Source organism: Hylobates moloch, unplaced genomic scaffold, assembly GCF_009828535.3.
Source record: "Hylobates moloch isolate HMO894 unplaced genomic scaffold, HMol_V3 SCAFFOLD_11, whole genome shotgun sequence".
NCBI lineage: Eukaryota > Metazoa > Chordata > Mammalia > Primates > Hylobatidae > Hylobates > Hylobates moloch.
The window spans coordinates 40,167,603-40,183,871 of NW_026652286.1; the positions used below are offsets into that span (position 1 = coordinate 40,167,603).

Below are 16,269 nucleotides of genomic sequence, written 5' to 3' on the forward strand. Positions count from 1 at the left end.
GTTTCTGCCTGACTCCCCCAGACATACTTCCTGTCCTGCTCCCCTGGGAAAGGAGGTCTGTGCCTGAGTTGTAGCTGGGCATGAAGCATCAACACTACCAGGGATAGGACCAGCCTGGCCTCCAGAGGTTGCCTGTGGGTCTGAAGTCTGGCAAGAATGTGGTCTGAGGATGCTGTGGCTCAGGCAGATCTAAAGGGCTTTGTGGGATTCTGGGAGCCCCAGTGAGTAGTGTTGGTGCTTGGAAGACCTGGGGACCTCTGGGTATCTGTGTGCTGGCCACTTCACGAAACAAGACAAATGGAACCAGCTTCCATTGGAAGCACTTCCTATATCAGCCGGACAGCTTTGGCGAAGATCCCACGGCATTGCGGCATGCAGGCGGGCCTGACCGAAGGAAAGCCAGACTCAGAGCGCTTCCGCTCTGCAAGGTGAGTCACAGCAGCAGTGGGGTAGGGGACGAGCTTTAAGCCACCTGAGGATAGGTGCTTCCTGCACATATTTTCTAGGTAAAGAAACCTGCACTGTCTTCCTTGGACTCAAAACTGGTGGAGAACTGGCTTAAGAAAGACTGGCCTAACAGACCACAAGCCCATAGCAGAAGCTGAAAGATCCTCTTTGTCCAGGCTGCGCATGCTGCTCTGGCTGCGGGCATCGAGCCAGGTGCTGTGCCGCATGAGGGCCAGGAGGCAGCCCAGAGGGCTCGAACAAAAATAAATTGTTCAAGATTATTTCTGGGAGGGCCCACCCAGAAAGGGTCTGCAACTCACCCGGACTTTGGCTGTGGTGGTCAGTGGTGTGTAAGCTGGTGAGGCCATTTTCTCTCGCTTTTCCTGTTCAGACTCCGGACCAATCAAGGCATTGAACTTGGTGGTCAGGTGGCGCCTGAGGAGCGTCTTTTGTGGGGGGATATTGAGAAGCATAGCCAGGGTGTCCCCAGTGAAGCGTGGCTCCAGGATCTAAGAAGGAACCAGAGACAAGCCTGGCCAGGAGCAAATACAAATGGCTCAAGGGGGAGGATGCTGAGAGATTGGCCTGTTGGGGCTGGGGGCACCTCCAGAGCAGGAGCTCAGTCGCTTGTTCTGAGTCCCACTCCTCTCACTGGCTGGCACAGGGCCTGGCTCTGAGCACATACTAGCACATTTGCTGACTGACCACCTTGTTTTCACAGACCAGCAGAGAACTGGGACCTCTTTGGTGAGGCTGTCTCTCAGGATCTCCTCTGGATGAGATCCAAGCCACCACACTTCCTTATTTCCCCTCTGGCTTTGCCACTGACAGATCTGAGTAGTGATAAGGATCATATTGCAGCAAGTGGGAAGCTGCATTTTTATGGCTTCCCCGTCCCTTCCCCAGCCCTGCTGTTCCCTCAGGGACAGGCAGACCTGCCTTGTGTTGGTCTTCATGCAACCCATTGACCTAGAATCCTCAAGTCTCATGCCAAGGAGGTGCTGCCAGAAGGCATCTTGCTTCCATGAGGTATATTAATTCTCAAGGACAAGTTATCAAAATACTTTGAGACGTCAAATTATGCAAGACCTTCAGAAGAAGTACCTATTTTTTTCGTTAGATTTTATGTCTTGTCCTTAATAAATAAGTTTCTGAATATCCCATTTGCACCAAGGCAGGTGGGCTAGGCCAGAGAGCCACTCACAATGAGGCCTCCATGGACTCCACTCCCTCGAAGATTGGGTGCATACTCTGCCAGGTCCACAGATCGTAACCACTCCATCACCCTGTGGTTGGACCACTGTACAACTTCTGAAGGAGAAAGGTTACTCTGTCAGAGGGAGAAGGAGAGTGAGGAAGTTAGGCTTAATAGGTCCCACCATGGTCCTCTGTGGAGTCAGCCCCTGTAAGTAACCCTGCCCCAGATGCATCACAACAGTAGAAGGCCCTCAAGCTTAGTGACCCACCTCATCTGCCAGAGCACCAGCCTCCCCAGTTTCTAGGAAATAGAGCTCCCACTGAATCTTGCAAGATCTTCCACACTGAGATATCTCAATCCAGAATTCTGTTACTCCCTCACTTTCTGGCTAACTTTGAGACAAATAAATGAGGACATTATAGTTATTCTTTCAGTGATTTAACAGAACTTTAGAGATGACTGTCAATTACAATCCAAGTGGTTTATAGATGAAAGATCTCCCTGGTGTGGCCAGTGATTTTAGGGGAGCACACCTTAAGATACTTATTCCTAAGTGCTCTCACATAGCACTGTGGTCTTAAAAATGCACAGTGCTGTGCCTACATATACAAGACATTCAAAACATGTTGATTGAATAAGGAGAAAATAGGAGATAGATGGCAAAGGTACGCCCAGGAAGCTGAGTTAATTTTACAGCAAGGTTAGACCTAGTTCCCAGGAACAGAGGAGATAGGATGTGACTGACAATCTTCAGTTTGGGGGTCTACCAAGAACTCCAAAGTTCATGGAACATAATCAGTTATTTCTTCAAGACTTGGGATGCTGTTATTTATGTATACTATTTCTTCTGTAGCAAGACTGCTCATGGATCCCCTGTACCTGGGCCTGGAAGTCAGTTAATTTTGGATCTACAAGTAGGGATATCTATTCTGAAATGTCTAGCTTCTATGGGCTCCACTTCCCCCCTCCTCTGTCTCATCTTTTTTCTTCTACTGTGACACCCATCTTTCCATTTTGTCTTTCCCTCCCCCTCTCCTTTGCACCATCTCCTCATCTCCTTTAATCACTGTGATGACTTTACAGCATGTGTCTCCCCAGTGGAGGGTGGGAGCTTAGAGGTCTACGGCTACCGTGAGACACAAAGTACAGGTAACAGATGTTTGGGGCAACAGGAAGCACAAGCAAACAAAAGAATCCCAGGCACCATGGTCCAAAAAACAGTGCTTTTATGATGTCATTCTTGTTTGCTCATGCTCGATGTTTCAGGGGTCCCGGCTCAGGGCTACCTGGAGAGATACTGTTTGTGGTCTAACCTCATCAGCTGGCCGCCGGTGCAGGCAGTGGGGGTTGAACTTGTTGACATGCAGCACGTGAATGGCACATTTGATGCTGAGATGATGTAGTTGGCTGGTGACTTTTAAGAAGAGTAAATCATTCTGAAAGAGGAAAGTTTGGTTGATAAACCAGAGTTTCCAAAGTGACAAAAGACTCCTGATGTCCCTCACCAGACCAAGCATAGACAAGTCAACCGCATCTCAGGAAGGTGCACGTGGAGACACCAATAGCTTATCACAGTGGTTTGTGCTCTGCTACTTGGGACCTCTTTTGTGACAAATGATACTATTTCAAGGCCTTAAGAATATATAGAATCAAGTTTAAAATAACCACCATGGGTACACGTGAGCTGAGTGCTCACAGGGACAACTGAAATATTTAAAGAAAAAGTCCTCACCACAGTTAGGTATTGCAGCATTCGTCCGTCAACTCTAGATTCATGAAACTGGTCTTTGTACTGGGGTAAGCCAATATCATCAAGCCACCCTACAAATACAAAAACCCCAGATGTGTCAGGATTCATGAGAATGAGAGAATGCAGACACCAAAAAAAGGGGAGCAAATTATATTTTGAGGTTCATTTTATTCCCCCAAAAGTTTAGTAATTCCTCTGCCTTTTACCAGGAGACAGCTGTCCTTGAGGTACCCATTTAACAGGGAAATTCTTTCTACTCTTAGTTGCTGCCAGAGACATACTTAATACATATATGCCTATCCTTACGTGTCACCCAAATGTGGTCTAGCAGTGCAGACTTCTCCTCCTGTTTGGTGTTGATGGCTTTCACTGCTAAAACAAGCTTCTTCCTGTGGAGTGGGTGCTTAATTCCTAGCTCCTGAAATTAAAAGATGAAGACCACATGTGAAATTTTGGCAGGCAATTTGGCCCTCAGAGAAAGCTGTGTCTGGGTGGAGATGCTCTGAGAGTATGGCAGTGGATCTCTGCACCGTGGCCTGAGATGCCAACCTGCAGCTACAGAGGGACTCTCAGCCTCCTCCATCCATCCTCCTGTGTGTGTGTGACAGGAGTGGTGGACCCTGGTCTCCCCATGCTTTGGGGAGAAATGGGAGCCTCCTCTCCCCAAGCTCAGCCCTTACCTTTTCCATGTCCTGAGGGGTGGCTGTCAATAAAGTGTGGCCAGAAGATACCCACTGCCTGGCAAAGATCACATACTGAGCCAGGCCAAAGTCCTCCAGCCACGCACATACGCGCTCTGTGCTCCACTGGGCAAAGGGGGCGTTGGCGTCACTGGGAAGCAGGAAAACAGCATATTCCTGTTAGTGGGAGAGCCTGAGGTTCTGAATCTAATCATGTCTCACAAACAAAAGAAAACAAAACAAAACAAACCTGTTTTTTAACAAACAACCTCTATCATGGGATTCTGTTGAACAAAATTCCACTACAACACACTCATAGGCGGTAGACCCTAGAGTTTTCTTAATAACACAAGATCTGAATTTCAAATCTCAGGCTACTTAGAGAATGGGGCAGCCTGTATGGCCCTCCTGAGATCATGTTCACATGTCCTAGGTCTGCATACACACATATACATGCCACAAGTCCAGAGCTGTGGCCTCATTACGCGGAATCATCTTTTTAGGAAAATGCTTAGAAAACTAGTTTTCTTAGCATTTAAGAGGGTCGGTTCTCTTAACATGGAAAAAAAAAAAAAAAACACCCAAAACTAAAAGCAAAAACTTTCCAATCAACAACAGCTAACACACTACTTATTCACAAAACAGGAGGAACATTCACATTAAAGTCAATAAAAGGACAATATGTTTTTTATCAGTACTAACAACACTGGTCTGAGAGTCGTAGCCAGTATTAGAGATAATAAGAACAATAAGTATAGCTATTAGGCAGAAATAAAGCCATTCTTTACAGATGACAGGACTGCCCATTTAGAAAACCCAAGAAAGCTCAGTAAGGTGGCCAGTTATGAAATACACATATAAACATATGTAATGTATATGTTACATACAAAGATCAACAATTTTCTAATACCATCAATGCACAGATACTACTGTTAAAACAATTTAAAAATCCCACTCATAGCAACCAACATTATAAAACGTCTAGGAATTGCTTTAACAAGAGACATTTGGCCTTGTGTGATTATGTGTGGGGATTGCGGGGGTGGGGAGAGGTATTGACTACAACAGTCAACTGAGCAACATAAAAAAGGACATGAATAAATGAAAAGCTAGATTATGTTCCTAGACAGGATGACTGGGTTTTATAAAGCCATCAATTCTTAAAGACATTCATTTTTCATTTAAAGTGTGAATATAATAGCACACTGAAAACCCCAGTAGAGTCATTTTTTTTAGGGGAGGATTCGACAGAGCAACTTTATGTTCATAAACGAGGATTTATAGAATATCGAAGATTAGATATTTCTTCAAAGACCAGAAAGATTCCTTCAAAGTGCCCCTAACATAGTAGATTAAAACATTTTTTAAAATGCCTGGTTGAGCTGTTGTTAAAGTGAGGGAATTCCTTAAAGGATAAGCATGATAAGAATGCCCCATTTTAGATCAAATGTTAGAGATGATGTATACCCTGGGGCAGGGACTGATCAATCATAATCTGGAACTTGGGCTTTCATGGGTCCTGAAAATGTTTTACGAGGCCTGGAACTTACAAACTTTCTCCTCAAAAAAAGTATAAAATTTGAATATATAATTAGAAACAAAGGGAATATTTAGAATTAGAAAACAAGCCACAAAAAATTGCAAGTTTTGCAAAACAAAATCAAAATCTAGAAATATTTTATTATATAAAAGCTTGATATACTTCTATAGTTTGATTCTTTTTTGAGACAGGGTATTTGTTATTTTAGAGATGGGGTATTTATTTTAGAGACAGGCTTTTAGTAATTAATTATTTTTAGAGATGGGGTCTGGCTTTGCTGCCCAGGCTGGAGTGTGGTGATGTAATCATAGCTTATTACAGCCTTGAGCTCCGGGGCTCAAGCACTCCTCCTGCCTCAGCCTCCCAAGTAGCTGGGACTACAGGTCTGAGCTACTGTATCCAGCTATAGTACTTCTTTACTCTCATATTTTGGGTGGATACTCTTTGACTGCTTCTTTGTATGTCCACAACTTTATAATCTATGACAACAGATGGTTGATTTAGTCTTTCTTCTAGCATGACTAATCAATATTTATCTTTTAAGACAATAGTTAAGAAGTTTGATCTTCACAATTTATAACTGGTATTGTCATGTACATTTTTAGAATCATTTAAATTTAGAAAGGCTTCTATCAAATGTCTTTTATATGTGAGTTGTAAAACTATAATGCATTCAAGTTTTCTAACGCTACGGCTAATCTTAAACATTCTTTGAATTGACAATGTTCATTTAACTCATGTGTTGTCTATGTCCTTGTGGCAGTACATGAGTTTTATGTTATCTTTGTCACTGTCAGTATATCATGTAAACTCAGCAAGAAATTTCAACCTTTTCCCAATGGGTTCATATCATTCATCTTATATGAACAACAATCTAGAAGGCTACTCCTTTTGTTTAAAACTTACCTCTTGCTCTTAGCAAATTACTGCTTTTGGTATGATCTGGATTTTTTGTTTATAATTTGTTTTTTAATGTAAGAAAGAATAATTTCTCTCAAATTTCAATGCTCATTTTATCACTTTTGTTTTATATTCTATTTGGTTTTTATTTCATTTGTTTCCTTGTTTCTTGGAAGTGGGAAAAACAAACATATCTGAGGGACATTTCAGTTCTTTTTTAAATTTTTTAACTTACTTTTTGCCTAGTCTTTGCGAACCTAACATTTCAGCTCTAAAAGGGAAATAAGTGTTTTTGAGATCATAATTGGAAAACCTCTGTCCTATCGACCTTTTCAAAACCACCTAGAGCTCTGGGCCTCATCTCCAGCAGTCTTCCCATTTTTTGTTTTGTGAATCCTCTCCTCCCTCCTAAGCCTTGAGGTGTTCACATAGAATCAGGCCCAGCTTCTGCACCTCCTCCTCAGCTCCTCTCAGTGCCAGCATCTCCCATATCCTCAGCCAGGGCACCACTGAACACGCTGGGAAATAATTTGGAGATGACAGAGAAGATACCCTTCATATATAGCCAAACCATTTGTTTTGTTGACACATTCCAAAACATCTTTTCAAATTGCAGTTCAAATGATGTAGCTGAGATTTCTCAAATATGCTCTTCTCACAGTAGGGGGAGAGCACATGGCACATTTATAATTGTACAGTTCATTAGTGAGTACAGAGCACTGAGCGAATCAGCACAATGGGAAGTAGAAGAAATCCTGGAAGCCATTTGTGCAGTAGGAAAGCTAGTGAATTATACCTAACTAAACTAAATATGCAGTGACTGCAAACCACATGCACACACATCCCCCCAAACCCAAACTACATGGATCTCCAGGTCAACTTCCCCTTAACAAGTCTCCCAAAACCCCCACAGCTGCCCTAACACCATCTGTTACAAGGAAAAGTATAGACCAAGGGAAAGTTGCAGTAAAAATAGTCAGCAGTCTTAAAACTGGTTGTGTTTAAAATACCTTTTTTAAGCAAAATTTTCAAAACACCTGGCCCTGTTAACACTATGATCAGACTCTCTCTGGACCCTGGAAGGGCTCCATACAAAGGAGGGTCCCTGAAGCTTAAGCATCTTTACATTCATGATGAATCTGACTCACCATGCGTGTAGGAAAAGGAAACAAAATGGGTCCCAGGGTAGGGGAGCAGTAGGATTGGGGACCTCTCCTAAAGCTGGAGTCCTGAAGGGCAATACACTCAGTAGATCAACTCAGGAAAAAAACACTCCTCAAAGATGGGATCCAGCCATGTGGCTCTAGAGCCTGTTTGCCTTAAACATTACACTTTACTGCCTTTTTCTCAAAAATAGTAACTCATAATAAACTCACAAACTAAAATAATTCCTAAGTGGATTACTCAAAGTTTTTAAAAATCACAGAAAAAATTTAAAACAAAATGATGAAAGAATTCACAAAGTGGATGAACCTAATTCTATATAAACACAAAAATTCCATGTATCAAAGTATCAGAAGCAAAAGTAAAATTCTGCTACAAACCTAAAAATACTTTGTCACATTAGACATGACTTAATATCTTAATAGAGAACAGTTAGAAATCTATAAGAAATACATTAATAATAATGAACAAAAATGCAGATAATTCACAAAAGAATTAAAAGGACAAACACGAAAACTAAATTACCAATAAAAAGGAAATTTGGAGGTTCATAAAAGTAGAAAACTTTGAAAAAGAAAAATGTAAATACTTAATGCTGACAAGGATGTGGGTGTAATAGGCGCACTCTGTCCAGCAGTGCTGATTGGAATGTAACTCCTTAAAACTTTACCTGGGAGAAGAAAGAAAATAAAATGTGTTCATCCATAATCTGAGAGAGAGTGCCTACACAATGTTATCAAATATCATATTTAAAAAAAATCGTTTTATTGAACAAAAAAAGGTTGGGGCTAGAGGCTTTCAGTATCAAAGTACTTTTCCTAAAGAATACTAGCAACAACAGTTTTAAAGCTACACCTAAATATTAATATCTAGAAATTATAAATATTACCAGAGGACATTAATAGATATCAAATTTCTACTTAAGAGTCCTAAAGGCCTTTCTTTTCCACCAGCAAATTCATTTTGTACCGTTACGATAAACATAATCTCATCAGGACCTCTTCATACTTCTTCCCTTTCTCATCCACTGTTACGGTTAATAAAGCACAAAGACATTTGAACAAAGCATCCTTGTGGCTGGAACTGCAGTTTTTTCCTTTGGCAAAGAAAGCTACTAACCCTGGTCACCCCATGCCCTAAAGTGATTGTCAGAACACAGATAGATAGCTCCCTAACCATGCTCTCCTACTCTAGGGACAATGCTGAGGAGTCTTAGGAAAGTTTTTATACCCTGACCCAATGATTCTCCTTCTAGAGTCAATCCTTCAAGAACTAGCCAGAATTAAAACAAAGATGAATCATTCAAGCTTACTATAGCTTGATTTTTTTTCAGCTGAGATAAATCAGAAACAACAGTAATGTCTACATTGAGAAAACTGCCAAGTAAATTAGAATATCTAATTATTGAATATACAGGTAAAGCTTTCCCTGGCTCACTTTCGAAGGGCTCTGAATTGGTCTCTGACTTACTTAGACTATGTCCTTAGATTCTCTAGCCTCTAAAAGCTAATGGTCTACACATTCTCATGTTTCTTTTCAAGCTACCTAGAGTCTGGGGATACTCATCAAAGAATAAATGGATCTGGAAAGGTTCTGTGTCTCATGCACCAGGAGGACCTGGTAAGACTAGAAACCTGTTTGGCAAGCCAGGGAAGTGGAATATCATATCCATGTGCAAAATAAGCTAAGACTCCTTTCCACAGGGGATGTAGGTCTGCAAACAATATGATGCATTTAGGGAAATGCTTTTCTTCCTTAATTGGAATCTATATTATTTCTGAGAGCGGATATCTGAATTATACGTATCATAACCAGTAATTACCTTTACTTTGCATTGGTATATGGCAATCTTGAGGGGACTAAACTGAAGAGAGTTACAGCTTTTTTCCTTTTGGTTAGATATAAAATGTCACATTCCAATCCTGTGGAAGACCCCCAGGAGTACTGATCTTGGCTGAGTAACTCAGAACTTAGGAGATATTGTGCTGGAGATGACGTATTGTAGGGACTGCTTGACTGGGGAAGAGAATATGGAAAGGGGTTTCCCCAAAGCACAGGAGTAAAGATTCACCCGTGCAGGTTTGAAGGGAGATACTCTTTTTCACAGCAGGGAGATCAAAGGAAAGTGGGTAAAGCCTTACCTTTTCTGTCCCTTGGAGTCCCTGGTCCTAGAGAGTCTTGGCCCTGCGGTTGCCCGGAGCCCACCTCGTCGAAACTCTGCCATCCCCAGCGTGTCAGTGTTGAAATTTCCTGACTGAGTTCTGCGGATTCTGCATGGAGAAGAATCCATGCAGATTGTCATGGAATAGTCAGAAAGCCTACAGTCACTGTGCTTCCTCTTTTGCAAGGCCATGCAGGCCAGCACAGGGACTCTTGGCAGCACTGCTTCTCCGTACCTTCCCAGAGATCAAGGATCACAACCTGCTGCAGCTCCTTGGCCAGACTCAAGCCTCAATTTGAATCCTGCCTCAGGGATTTGGTCACTTGCCATAGAGGTCAAAGCAAAGTTTGATGCCTTGATGCCTTGTAAGAGGCCCCAGTTTCTGCCTCATGTCACAAAGTGGATCAGTTGGGCCAGCAAGTACTTGGCTTTCAAAGATTTTTCAGAGATTTCTTAAAACAGACTGACTCCTAAGAAGGGAGAATACAGTCTCATCTGTGTCTGTCCCAAAGCCAATGTAATATAAGCTGCAGAGATTATGTTCAGGATGTGCGGAATGGGTGGGTGCCTAGGATGCATGACATGAAAGGCAACTGGATATATTCAATGGGTGTCTTTCATACTTCTCCTTCTCTTGGCCCTGAAAAATATCTCAGATTCTTCTCTTTGAACATGGACACTCTGTTTTGACTGCTGTTTCAGTGTCTAATGGACCAGGGGCTTACATAGACTCTTTGCCCAATCAAAAAGAAACATTCTAAGCAATATAATTAGGATCAACAGCACCAACTTACTTTCCCCAGAACTTCTTAATGCCTTTGGGATTCCGTTTACCATCTGGTGTCAGAGGAGACTGAGGACCTGATTCAGTGCCCGATGATGCAGATGAGAGGTCATTGACCACAGCAGTGTCATCCCAGCCACTTTCTGTGTCTCCTGAGATTGGAAGAAGGCAATGAATGTGAATGTAAGGACGTGACCTCTGGAACCCTCCTTCCCCAAGCCTAGGCCCTCCCCTTCAGTGGGAGTCCAGAGAATCTGCCCAGTTCTGCCTTCAGGGCAGAACTCCATACCAAGATCCCAGAGACTAGTGGGGACTCCAGGCTTCCTTGCTGAGAAATTACTGTGCTCAATATTTCAAATCTAGGTGAGCTAATGTCTTTAATTTTAAGGATTTGGGGTCCAAAGTACTTGTGGATTATTCCAACAAGCAGCTTCTTTTTCCTCAGAGGGAGATGCATGAACGCAGGCAGTAGTGGGACCCTGGCTGAGTGGTGGTGAAGGGGAGGGTTAGGGTAGGGAAACAAAGGCATTCTCACTCTCCACCTCACCTGGAATGGGTACAGTACCTAATACGGGGGCACTGACACTCCGGCCACGATCTCCAGTGAACCAAGAAGCAGAGAAGCCACATGAAGAAACAAGAGAGGCCAAAGTCCAGCCCAACAGAGTTACGGGGAAGCAAAGAAATAAACAAAAGAGTGTCATCGAGCAAGAGAGAAAAACTCAAACAGAAAGAAAAATAATCCCGTGGAGAAGGATGGGGTGAGTGGTGACTGACAGAGGAGGTTTCGTGTGAGGGGACCAAGTGTTCCTGGTGCCCCTTTGTGACAGGCTGAGGTGTCCGCACCCGGGGAAAGGAAGGGACAACAGCAGGGGCTGAATACTCCAGGCCACAGGCAGCTCTTGTGCAGGTGCCTGGGCTCACTCAGCTCAGACTAGAACAATCTGAAGCCACAGTGAGTCCAGTTTGAGTGTCACTAGAACACACCCATTCAAGGGCTTATCTGAAGTTCCTACAGCCAACGGCAGAGCTGGCCTTCACTAGACCAACACATGGGCCAGCTCAGGGAAGACTGAGGCTAAGGAGCCTCAGGAAGAACTCTGCCAGGACCAGAATGTTCCCTCCTGGGCCCACTGAATCTTCTGCTGCTGGTGGGGAAGGATGGCTTATTTTGAATGAAAAGCAGCAAAAGCCTCTGTGGTTTCAGGTCTTGCCCACCGAAAGGATACCTGTAGACCGACACCCTTGCCCATTGGCCACTGACTCCATTTGCCTAAGGAAATGCTCCCACTTGGAGTGCATGATACCCTCCTACTGGGAATAGGGAAGCTGCAGAGAAGAAGGTGGAGACAGGAGAGAGAAGATCAGAATGACGAAGGAAGCGCGAGGGGCAGGAAGGGTAGAAGGGGGTGTCTGAGAGGAGGGAAAACTGCTAGGAAGGACAGGAAGGGGTTCGAGAGGAGGAAGAGAAGAGAGGAAATGAGGGTGAAAAGCTGCAGCTGAAAAGAAGTACGGGATACACACACCCTGGTTTGCTGAGACTGTAGAGTGCTGACCTTAGAAAACAGCTCGCCCAGGGGGAGCCTCTAGAGGTGGGACCACCCCAAGGTACAACTTGTTCCAGCCACCCACCCCACCATTCTCCAATTGTGGATTGTGGTGGTAGGTGCAGGGATCTTATACAATCACTGAAAGTGCCAAGGACGCTGCTCAAAGGCCACCAGCACCACGGCTGGACACTCACTCAGCCTCAGCAGGCTGCTCCCCGAGGCGTCAGGCTGGCAGGCGGTGGGAGGAGATTTGGCAGCCTCTCCATTGGGCGTGGCTCCTGAAAGCTTCCCAGGTAAAGTGGGATATTTGTGCTCCGCCAAGAAAGGGCTGTCCTATTGGAAGGTGAGAGAAAGAGAGAGATACCGACTTAGCTGTCAGCCTCAGTTAGGAAATCCTTGGATACAGAACAACTCCGTTTTCCAAGAGCCATTTTTCACATATGATGACTTGAAGACCCCTCAAGGAGTATTTAGCTAGTCTGAGAAAAGGGACCAGAGTTCCAAGGAAGGAAGAAACTTTCCCAAGGCCACACAGTAAGACAGGGACAGAGTCAAGTGCAAATCCTGGGCTGACTGAAACTGACTCTAACAGGAAGTGAAACTGTCTTGCAAAGAGGCCTTTGCTGTCTGGCCTAGTGCTCAGAGACTCAATGAATTAACAGCAGTGAATTACTCTGTAAGCTCTTTGGATATGAAAATTGGCATTCTAATAAAAGCTGCCTAGTGTTTTATCATACATACATACATACATACATATATATATGTAAAATAACAATCCTGCAAGAGAGGAAACTGAGCTCAGTCTGGTCTGGGCTTCTCTGTTTCCCCCAGATTTGCTTTCCTGTGGTAAGGAGAGAGGTGCTTCTGCTAATTGGGACCCTTACTCAGACCAGGCAAGGGCAGATCTCTGTGAGGGCCTGACCAACTGCATAAATGATGTGGATCTTGCCTGAGAGCGGCTATGGTACAGAAGGGAAATTATAGTTTAAATTTGGAGCAAAAGAAGAAAAAAACCCTATATTGTGATCATGGCTTCTTAAAAAACATCATGTTAAGGCAAGCATGAAGATACACACACCCTCAGGGGAGGTGACAACAAGAAACGGGCCAGAGGACTACATGCCAACAAAGCTCCTTTAGGAACTTAGGATCATAGTCTGCAAGAGGCAGAGCCTCAGTGCAGCCAGCTCCATGCTTGGACCCTGGCCATGGAAAGGTCCCAAAGAAACAAGTTGATTAAACGAGGAAGAAGATAGCACTTATTTGGTAAAGAGGCATATAATGGCCTCTAAATCTGCAAACCTGAGAGAAACATAGTGGAATGCGCTGTGAAAGTGAGAATAAAAGAAAAGAGAAATTGAAGCAATGTCACTAAAGGAATCAACTGTGGATCACCTGATTAGATCCAGAAGAAAGTAATATAAAAAACAAAACAGATTTCAAACTGGCAAGTCAGAACAGTAATGGAAGACTGCTGTGACTGAGACATCTTTTGAAGTTCCATTTAGCTAAAGGCCAAATATTCAATATATTTCCAATTCAATTTGCTTATAAATATATGTCCTAGAAATTGTTTGAGATTCAGTTCATTCATTGAACATTGACTATAACTCCCTATAAATAGTTCAAAAAGGAGAGATACAGTGAGAGGAAACTGAATTCTGAAAGAATTCTGAAAGAACTGGCTGGTGGAGCAGAAGTAACTAGAACCTTGAGAGAGGAAGGCTATGAGATTTTCAAGTTTGTGATGACCCATGAGGTAAAGATTAGACATGATCAGACATGTGGTCAAGACCCACAGTTTCCAAATGGTAGTTCATGTGCCAGCTGCTCTTCATAATTACCTGGGGCAGTTGTAAAACAACATGACTTCCCAGATCCCTCCTGTGCCCAGTCCCTGATTCGGTCCCTCTGGAAGCACACCCCAGATGTCTATACTTTTAATAAGCATCTCAGATTATCTCAGATTATACTAATGCAGTCAGACCCAGGAACCACTGACTGTGAGAAGGTACTCTTCAAAAATTTTAGAGACCTGAAGGGCATGACTCCAAGCTCCCTATTATATAGGACATATGGAGGGGGGGAAGAGCTCTCAAAAACATGTTTCTGGTTGCATCATCACGCATGCTCCCTCAAGGCAGGGCAGAGACAGCCAAGGAGCCAAGTGGGCCACCTGGGGAGCTCCCTGAGGAGCTGAGATGCAAGGAGAACACAGACCTAACCCAAGGATGGGGTTTAAAAGGCAGCCCAGACCTGTAAGAAAGACAGCAAAAAGGAATCAAGGACAATGGAAAGGGCTCTCTGAGCTCTGCTCAGGCCAAGAATAAGAGCTGGGAAGAAATGACTCACTGATGTGGAAGGCAGTGCAATGTCAAGACGTTGACGCAGAGGAAACAAGGATGCTCAGCTCCAGTTCTGTTTCTCCTGACTCCAAAAAGAACAATCCTCCTGGCTGTAGGGGAACAGAAGCCCCAGCCAAGGGAGTAGTGTAGAACTGATTATCCAGCTGCTTTAAATTAGAACAGAGAAGCAGCACGCCAGAGTGGAAAGGGCCTAGGCTTTGAGTCAGACTAACTCAAACAGAGCTGTTTCTCTTCCACCTCTCAGGACCTCTAGTCATTTCTAAATGGAGAATAACAATTACTACCTCAGGTTTGCCAGGAAATAACATATCCATAGAGCCTAGCACACAGTGGACAGTGGACAAGGAGAAGCACAGGAAATATCACATACCCAGGGCGTAACGAAACAGCAATCTAGAAGAGCAGTCCTTAGACCACAGCAGGCACTGGTCAGACTACATCTAGAATATCACACTCCAAGTCTGGTCCAGGGCACAACTTGAAGAATACATTGAGAAACTAGCACTGATCCTAAGAAGACTAAGTAGCAACTTGAAAGGCTTGTGATCCATGCACATGAGAAGGTGATGTTCAGCCCAGAGAACAAAGCACTCAGAGAGGGCATGAGGGACTTAAATTCCAGAGCTGTCAGGAGTAGGGGAGATTGACTTTTTCCATGGGCTAGACATGGAGGGAGAAGATCAGCAGATGCACATTTTAGAGAAGCTCACAGAGCTGCAAAATAACACAAAGGACATCTTACAATGAAATGAGCTCTCAGTCACAGAAAGCAAGAGCCAGTTTAAGCAAGGGCCAGACACCAAAGTTAGGGATACTGCAGAAAGATGACTGTGGAACGGTTCTGCACCTGTGGAGCTGTTCTGGGGAGGATGGTGGTGTATGTGGGTAAGAAGGGAGGGTGGTCATGTTGAATAACTGAGGTTGTATAAGATTGTGATTATGGTCAAAACCATGTAAGAATTACTCTTTTAATCTGGAGCATTTTTTTCTTTATAAATAGTCCTACGTCACTCATATTTCTTGGTAATCAAATTGGCGTCTTAAACCTTGAGCCTGTGAGCTGGGCGTGCTTCTAAAGGAGCAGGTGGTCACTTACAGGTGTGCTTTAGAAACACCTGCGAATGACCTCTGTGAAGCTGGGGGGGTGGGGGGGGACTGCTGAGCGATTTAACAGCTGTCTCCATAGGAAGACTTTCAGTTCACAAAGGGACCGCACCAACCCCAGGCTCAAGGGACTGTGTTGCAGAGCACCTGGGCAGGGCAGCAGGCAGAAGACTTTTGCTATACAGTTCAGATGGCCCAAGGAATGGCTGCCCACTTGAAGCACCAACTGCTACAAATATGGAAGTGCAGAGAAGCCCCTTACATAGATGCAGACGTGCAGAAAAGATCTTTCTCTTATGCAGATGTGGAGGAGCAGAGATGCCTCATTTTACCATACGGATGTGAAAATATAAAATGACCGTCTCAGGCAGAAATCAGCAAGCAATGAGAAGCTCCATGTTTCATATGGACATGGAGGCAGGGGACAGAGAAGGGAAATGCCATCAGCCTCACAATACATTTTCCATATAATGTTATAAATGGTGGTTGGGTGTGGCTGAAATCATGCTAATTATATGAATCTTCATTTCTTTATGGGCTCAGCATTTTGTGCACTGGCCTAAAAACTTAATCCTCTTCCACAACAGGCTTCCCTGGAGAAAATCAGTCCTAATGGAATTTTTAT

The 16,269-nt window shown here is 43.8% G+C and overlaps 1 protein-coding gene across 5 annotated transcripts in view; it reads right to left on the reverse strand.

The window, feature by feature from the left end:
• PPFIBP2 (PPFIA binding protein 2) overlaps window positions 1-16,269 on the reverse strand; it is a 143,246-nt gene that overhangs the window by 4,211 nt on the left and 122,766 nt on the right. For 3 of the 5 annotated variants that reach the window (XM_032166694.2, XM_058446408.1, XM_032166696.2), the window contains 10 exons: window positions 12,369-12,507; window positions 11,190-11,222; window positions 10,635-10,776; window positions 9,821-9,949; window positions 4,076-4,226; window positions 3,702-3,813; window positions 3,378-3,466; window positions 2,959-3,081; window positions 1,652-1,777; window positions 768-956 (listed from right to left, as the gene is read on the reverse strand). In XM_032166694.2, coding sequence (XP_032022585.1) covers window positions 768-956; window positions 1,652-1,777; window positions 2,959-3,081; window positions 3,378-3,466; window positions 3,702-3,813; window positions 4,076-4,226; window positions 9,821-9,949; window positions 10,635-10,776; window positions 11,190-11,222; window positions 12,369-12,507 — 1,233 coding nt within the window. The remainder of the gene's footprint in view (window positions 1-767; window positions 957-1,651; window positions 1,778-2,958; window positions 3,082-3,377; window positions 3,467-3,701; window positions 3,814-4,075; window positions 4,227-9,820; window positions 9,950-10,634; window positions 10,777-11,189; window positions 11,223-12,368; window positions 12,508-16,269) is intronic. The other 2 variants (XM_058446409.1, XM_032166697.1) reach the window with 1 other exon arrangement.